Below are 7,666 nucleotides of genomic sequence, written 5' to 3' on the forward strand. Positions count from 1 at the left end.
AACAGAGAAGATACTGCTACCAAAAAGCCGAATATGTAGGCGTCTTCCACGTCTTCCACTCCAAGGGCCGAGAAGCACACAGGTCTCCACGAGCTCCAAGAGTCGATGACGTATCCAACCGGGTCAGTTCCACTCGGACACGCAGGCTCCCCTGTCCCGGATCTCATAGTGGAAAAAATTCGATCAATGATGGAGAATGCCCAGTTTGCCAGATCCATGTTTCAATCTTGTTCTTATTCGGACAGTGTGTAAAAGACGCTCTCACAGCAAGCAGCAAGCGGAGAGATGGGGAGGGCAGGGAGAGAGCGATAGTGCGACCGTCTCCGACAAGAGCAGGAAGAGAAAAAAGTCTCTTGGTACTATGAGGTCTTTGAGATAAGATGGGGCTTGATTATTCAAGACCTTGTAGGTGAGGAGAAGGATTTTAAATTCTATTCTAGATTTAACAGGAAGCCAATGAAGAGAAGCCAATATGGGAGAAATATGCTCTCTCTTTCTAGTCCCTGTCAGTACTCTAGCTGCAGCATTTTGGATCAGCTGAAGACTTTTCAGGGAGCGTTTAGGACAGCCTGATAATAACGAATTACAATAGTCCACCCTAGAAGTAATAAATGCATGGATTAGCTTTTCAGCATCACTGAGAAAGGATGTTTCTAATTTTAGAAATATTGCGCAAATGCAAAAAAGCGGTCCTACATATTTGTTTAATATGTGCATTGAAGGACATATCCTGGTCAAAAATGACTCCAAGATTTCTCACAGTGTTACTGGAGGCCAAAGTAATGCCATCCAGAGTAAGTATCTGGTTTGACACCATGTTTCTAAGATTTGTGGGGCCGAGTTTCAGTTTTATCTGCATTTAGAAGCAGGAAATTAGAGCTCATCCAGGCTTTTATGTCTTTAAGACATTCCTGCAGTTTAACTAATTGATGTGCGTCATCTGGCAGTGAAGGAATCTACTCTGTTGCACCAGCTGAAAGAAACAGTCCAATAAGCTTTTTCAAAACACCTAAACTGCATTCCCTGTGCAGTCTCCTACAGGCCAAAACACACTGGATGAACAGAGGCTGATTAACCTGTTAACTGGCAGCAGCCCGCCTGCGGGCCTTTTGCAGTGCTTTCCAAATTTGAAGCCTCATAGCGTAGAATGATGGATTCTACAGACAGAAGCATGGATGTGCCATGGGCTCCCCAGTGTCTCCCATTGTAGCCAACCTTTACATGGAGGAAGTGGAAAGTAAAGCTCTTGGTTCTTTCAAAGGGATGGCACCTAGCCACTGGTACAGATATGTAGATGACACCTGGGTCAAAATCAAAACCCAAGAAGTAGAAGCCTTCACTCGTCACATTAACTCAGTGGATAAATACATACGTTTTACCAGGGAGGACACCAGAGATAACAAGTTACCATTCCTGGACTGTGCGGTGCTTATCGAGGAAGATGGAAGCCTCAACATTGAAGTTTACCGGAAGCCCACACACACAGACCAGTATCTCCTCTTTGACTCCCACCACCCTCTGGAACACAAACTTGGGGTGATCAGGACCCTACAACACCGTGCGGAAAGTGTTCCCTCTAAGGCAGAAGGGAAGCATAAGGAACACACACACATTAAGAAAGCCCTCAAAACATGCGGTTACCCCAACTGGGCCTTCATCAAATCAGCTAAGATGCACAGGAATGATGGCCAAACACAAACTACAGAGAATGGGAAGGACAAGAGGAACAACATTGTCATCCCATATGTGTCAGGCTTGTCAGAGAAACTCAGAAGAATTTTCTCCAAGCATGACATCTCAGTATACTTCAAACCAAGTCACACCCTAAGACAAAAACTGGTTCATCCCAAGGACAAACCCGCCAAACACAAGATCAGCGATGTAGTGTATGCTGTTCAGTGCAGTGAAGAGTGCTCGGACCTCTACATTGGTGAAACCAAACAGCCTCTTCACAAACGAATGGCACAACATAGAAGAGCCACCTCGACAGGACAAGATTCAGCAGTACATCTGCATCTGAAGGAAAAAGGGCACTCTTTTGAGGATGCCAATGTTCACATTTTGGACAGGGAAAACAGATGGTTTGAAAGAGGAGTGAAAGAAGCCATCTATGTCCACTGTGAACAACCATCATTGAACAGAGGAGGTGGATTACGTCACCAACTTTCCCCCGCTTACAGTGCTGTCCTGAGCTCCCTTCCCAGACGTCTCAACCCCCATTCACACCTTTGTTCCAGTGACCTCAATAGGCCACAGGAAACAATGGAGCGGAGTCCTAAGTTGGTTTCAACTGAAACCACTGATTAAATATGACCCACGCCCCCTTCACACCTGGGCACATGTGTTCAAGCACATGATCAATAGAGGGTCATAACCACCTCCAGGGGACTACGCCCACAGGGGTTTAAATACCTGGGTCTCTCCACCATTTGGTTGAGAACTGAAGAAGCCTTTCGGATGAGAGGTGAAACGTCTTCAAGAAACAAAAAGAAGTCCAGTCGCCTTTTTCAAGCTCCAGAGACTACTATGACCTGGATAACTGAGAATCTACACAGACCATTTTAACTATGTTACACCATCTCTAATTCACCTTAAACTGACATCTCACTTCTGTTCTAACTCACGCAGACTCTCTGTTCTCTGCCTTTTTGTGCCCCGAGGATAAATATTTCCCTTTTTTTTTGGTCACTGCTCTGTTTTCATATGAGCCCACATATATCTGTTTGTGCACACTCAGACAGGTTCATTCCTTCATGCCTGTACTGTTTTGGTGTGGTTACAGCCAAAAGTAGCCGCTGACTTATGAATTAAAAATGACTTTTGCTGTCCCATCCATCACTCGCCCATCCTTTCAACGTCCTGATGGACACTGCAGTATAAAGACTGAAACTGAAACGCATGGCGGTAACTTAAAAACTTCAGTGAGATCTTGCAGAAGTGCATCTATTTTTTTCTCCCACGTCCCTTGCGGGGCTCCGTAGGTCTCTGTAAAAGTGGACAGTATATCCTTGTTTTTTTGGTTTTCTTTTTTGTTTTTGTTTTTAAACATAAAACTCATTCCTGCAGCCAGGGGTAATACAAAAGTGGCTCCCTTAGACTGCTTTCCAGTGAGTTATTAGTGCTGTCACATTCTGTACTGGCACAAGATGGTGCTAAACATGCGCTAAAAACCTTATTTTTAAACACTTATTTCTTAAATCCACCTTCACAGACAGTGTTAAATCTATAATATTTTTTAGAGTAGAGCTCCATGGTGTAAATTAACTTTTATAAATGCTTATTTCATATTTTCTTTAAGGGCATCCAGTGAGTTAAATTGTGACACAAAGGAGTCCAGATTAAAAGTCTATTGGTGACAAGTTGGAACTAACATCAGGCTGACACTTTAAAATAATCATTTATCTCCAACATACTACAACCAAATATTTGTATTTAACAATAAAAGTTCACCTAAAATGATTTTTTGGCCCACAAAAATGCAGCATTGTAAACTATTTAAAAGAATTAGAAGAGTAAAGCTCTCAATTTCTGTTCTTATTGAAAGGCAATTTAGTGAAAGTGATGTGGGCAGTATGTTCAGTTCTGTGTTTTGGGGGGTTTTTTTTTTTCTTAAAAAACTCAAAATTTGAAAAGGGTAAATATTAAAATTGTTGAAACCAACCACATGCTTCCTTTCTTTCCTTCATTTCAAATGATTTTGCTCATTGTCCTCCTGTGTGACATATTTTAATTTACTAACCTTTTTCTCTGCTTTTTCTTCTTTATTGTGATGTTTGTTTCTCTTCTTCAGCAAGCTGAAGAAAAACATACAAAAAAAAAATACATACCGCACTTTAAATTAAAAACCACTGAACCATTTAAATATTACAACTTTTTTTTCTTTTTATTGTTTTATCTGTACCTGTGTTATTGGACTGTGTTGCTTAGTGCTACAATGTGTCGTCTGCTGTCATCAGCTTGGGTTTAATCTAATAAAAAAACATTGTGATCATCAACATCAATGGATAATTCAGACCAATATTTCGAGGATGTGTGAGAACTCATAGTGTATATTAAATATTTGTATTTTTGTACTTTCATTTCCTCTATTATCAGTGCTATTATATATTATGGGAATACGTATTGTTATTCACTTGTTGCTGCGGTTGGTAAAATCAGTCTATACAGCTTTTAGGCATCAACAGAACAATATAGCAATGATCTAAAGAATCAAATATAACATCACACAGTATGAGGAAGTAGCAGGAAGGCAGCTTTAAAGTGTTGCATTTGCATATTGCATACATTCAAAAATAGGACCAAACTTAACATGTGGTTCACGTGTTTTAAGTGTACTCACTCACAGGCATGGCTGCTCATCTCATCGTTCTTCTCCTCTTCAGTGGACTCAAAGGTCAGTCACAGGAATCATTTAAATACCTCATGTTTCTAAGGCTGATGTCAGCACATGATAAAATTAATGACTATTAAAAGTTTTTATTCAGTTTATAGTTGATAATACTATAATCTGTCTACATGTACAATAGACAACTTGAGGAAAGAAAAATGTTTTAAGTAAAAATGACCATGAAAATATTTTATTTGTTCTTGTTGCAGGAGTTCACAGCATAACTACAGTCAGTAAAGTATCAGTAACAGCTGGAAAGTCTGTCTCCATCCCATGTCTCTATGACTCCCGATACATGAACTACGTGAAGTACTTGTGTGAAGGATATTATTGAAACTACTGCAGCTATGCAGTAAAAACAAACAAGCCAGATGGTTCAGGAAAATATTCAATCTCTGATGACAAAAACCAGAAAATATTTACTGTGACTATAAACCAGCTGACAAATGAAAACACTGATTACTGGTGTGTGGTGGAGATTAATGACGGTTCGGATCATGGAGAGTCTTTTCAGCTGTCAGTTTCCAGTGGTAAGTACACATTTAAAAAAGAGTTAAAGACAAATGTGAAGACTGAAATGCCAATTTGGTGGCATTTTGTCCCTTGAAGGTACCCCCAGTCTCTACGTGGATCAGCAGCACATTACAGGATATATTGGAGAAAACATAACCATTAGATGTCACCACAGAAACTCTGGAGGAATGAAGTGGTGCAGGCTGGGCAGGAACTGTGTGACAGGATCATCTGAATCTATAGATGGAACAACAGTGACAACTAATATGACAGAGCCAAATGTTTTCACAGTGACCATGAGTGGACTAAAGCCAGAGGACAGTGGCTGGTATTGGTGTGCCAAAGGAGACATTCAGATACCAGTACATTTAAATGTTACTGAGAAACTGATCACTAGTAAGTACTGCAAGAGATCATGAATTACACAAGTATATGAATTCTACCCATTAATAAATATTAAAGCACTAGGGATTATTAATATAATCGTCATCACAGTGATAATGATTTAATGAGCAAAACATTTAATTTGAAAAACATGCAGATAAATAATAGATTTATTTCATTAAAATGTTGCATTTGTTCTTGTTACAGGAGTTCAAAACATAACTACAGTCAGTAAAGTATCAGTAAGGGCTGGAAAGTCTGTCTCCATCCCATGTCTCTATGAGTCCCGATACATAAATCATGTGAAGTACTTGTGTGAAGGATATCATGAGAACCGCTGCAAATACATAGTAAAAACAAACAAGCCAGACCGTTCAGGAAAATATTCAATCTCTGATGACAAAAAACAAAAAATATTTACTGTGACTATAAACCAGCTGACAAATAAAAACACTGCTTACTGGTGTGTGGTGGAAATTAATGGTGGTTCGGATCATGGAGCGTCTTTTCAGCTGTCAGTTAACAGTGGTAAGTACCCATCTCTATACACATTACAAAGAATTTTCATTTTGCAAAAATTATTATTTTTTTTTTTAATCTTGTTGTTTTTGACAGAAATGGATTGTGCTCTTATTCGTCATTCAGAGCTAATGAAAAATAATTGTAAAGTCCACACTGACTAATTAAGACAAAACATGATTTTCCATTGATTTTTTTTTTTTCCTTGAAGGTACCCCCAGTCTCTATGTGGATCATCAACAGATTACAGGATATATCGGAGAAAACATAAACATTAGATGTCACCACAGGAACTCTGGAGGAATGAAGTGGTGCAGGCTGGGCAGGAACTGTGTGACAGGATCATCTGGATCCATAGATGGAACAACAGTGACCACTCATATGACAGAGCCAAATGTTTTCACAGTGACCATGAGTGGACTAAAGCCAGAGGACAGTGGCTGGTATTGGTGTGCTGAAGGAGACATTCAGATACCAGTACATTTAACTGTTACTGAGAAACTGATCACTAGTAAGTACTGCAAGAGATTATAAATTACACGAGTATGCGGATTCCATTTTTAAATCTTAGTACATTAGGGATTATTAACATAATCATTGCATTAACAATTATTTAATTAGCAAAGTATTTTTTGAAAAAAAATATATAGATAAATAATAGATTTATTCCATTAAAATGTTGCATTTGTTCTTGTTACAGGAGTTCACAGCATAACTACAGTCAGTAAAGTATCAGTAACAGCTGGAAAGTCTGTCTCCATCCCATGTCTCTATGAGTCCCAATACAAAGATCATATGAAGTACTTTTGTGAAGGATATCATGAGAACCGCTGCAACTACATAGTAAAAACAAACGAGCCAGACTGTTCAGGAAAATATTTAATCTCTGATGACAAAGACCAGAAAATAATTACTGTAACTATAAACCAGCTGACAAATAAAAGCACAGATTACTGGTGTGTGGTGGAGATTAATAGCGGTTCAGATCATGGAAAATCTTTTCAGCTGTCAGTTACCAGTGGTAAGTACCCACAGAATTGATGATTTTACTTTCAAAAACTATAGATGATAAAACATAATTTTTTTGTTGTTGTTGTTGTTCTTGTTGTTGTCAAAAACTAATTGTGCTCATATTTGTCATTCAGACTTATTAAGAACAGATGCGAAATATAATTTGACTGATTCAGACCTCACATGATTTTACATTCATTATTTTCCTTGAAGGTACCCCCAGTCTTTATGTGGATCATCAACAGATTACAGGATACATTGGAGAAAACATAACCATTAGATGTCACCACAGGAACTCTGGAGGAATGAAGTGGTGCAGGCTGGGCAGGAACTGTGTGACAGGATCATCTGGATCCATAGATGGAACAACAGTGACCACTCATATGACAGAGCCAAATGTTTTCACAGTGACCATGAGTGGACTAAAGCCAGAGGACAGTGGCTGGTATTGGTGTGCTGAAGGAGACATTCAGATACCAGTACATTTAACTGTTACTGAGAAACTGATCACTAGTAAGTACTGCAAGGGGTCATAAATTAAACATGTACATGGATTCCATGTATTTGTAAATGTTTGTTTTGCAAGACATTCATCACAATACTCTACTGATGATGGCTCTTTTTTCAAATATAACCACTAATGGCACAACTACCCATACTGTTACTGGAAATGGACCAATTACCACATTAGAAAATGAACAACACAGGTCAGATATTTTTGTATTTATGTTTGCAGCATTAATGGTAGAATGCTTCTGGTAAGGCAGACTGCATAAAAATGTTTTACAGATGTTATATTTTTTCAAATAAATTGTGTGTCCTCAAACTGCATGTTGCAGAGCTTCATTTGAC

General features: G+C 38.9%; 2 protein-coding genes across 2 annotated transcripts; both read left to right on the top strand.

The window, feature by feature from the left end:
• Window positions 1-4,347: 4,347 nt before the first annotated feature.
• Window positions 4,348-5,319, top strand: LOC115793585 (polymeric immunoglobulin receptor-like). The gene is given in 3 exon segments (XM_030748632.1): window positions 4,348-4,393; window positions 4,597-4,917; window positions 4,997-5,319. Coding segments are annotated over 3 exon segments (690 nt in total).
• Window positions 5,320-6,021: 702 nt separating this feature from the next.
• Window positions 6,022-7,350, top strand: LOC115793586 (polymeric immunoglobulin receptor-like). The gene is made up of 3 exons (XM_030748633.1): window positions 6,022-6,314; window positions 6,504-6,646; window positions 7,060-7,350. The coding sequence occupies exons 1-3, from the start codon at window positions 6,107-6,109 to the stop codon at window positions 7,348-7,350; spliced, it is 642 nt and encodes a 213-aa protein (XP_030604493.1). The 5' UTR covers window positions 6,022-6,106.
• The last annotated feature ends 316 nt before the right edge of the window (window positions 7,351-7,666 follow it).

This window comes from Archocentrus centrarchus, chromosome 15 (genome assembly GCF_007364275.1).
Source record: "Archocentrus centrarchus isolate MPI-CPG fArcCen1 chromosome 15, fArcCen1, whole genome shotgun sequence".
Taxonomy (NCBI): Eukaryota; Metazoa; Chordata; class Actinopteri; order Cichliformes; family Cichlidae; genus Archocentrus; species Archocentrus centrarchus.

Bases quoted from the DNA above. Each gene is read 5' to 3' on its own strand.
- LOC115793586 (XM_030748633.1), top strand. From the start codon at position 6,107: ATGAAGTGGTGCAGGCTGGGCAGGAACTGTGTGACAGGATCATCTGGA. The intron at 6,315-6,503 runs GTAAGTACTGCA...TTCTTGTTACAG, and splicing joins TACTGAGAAACTGATCACTA to GAGTTCACAGCATAACTACA. The intron at 6,647-7,059 runs GTAAAAACAAAC...GATCATCAACAG, and splicing joins AGAACCGCTGCAACTACATA to ATTACAGGATACATTGGAGA.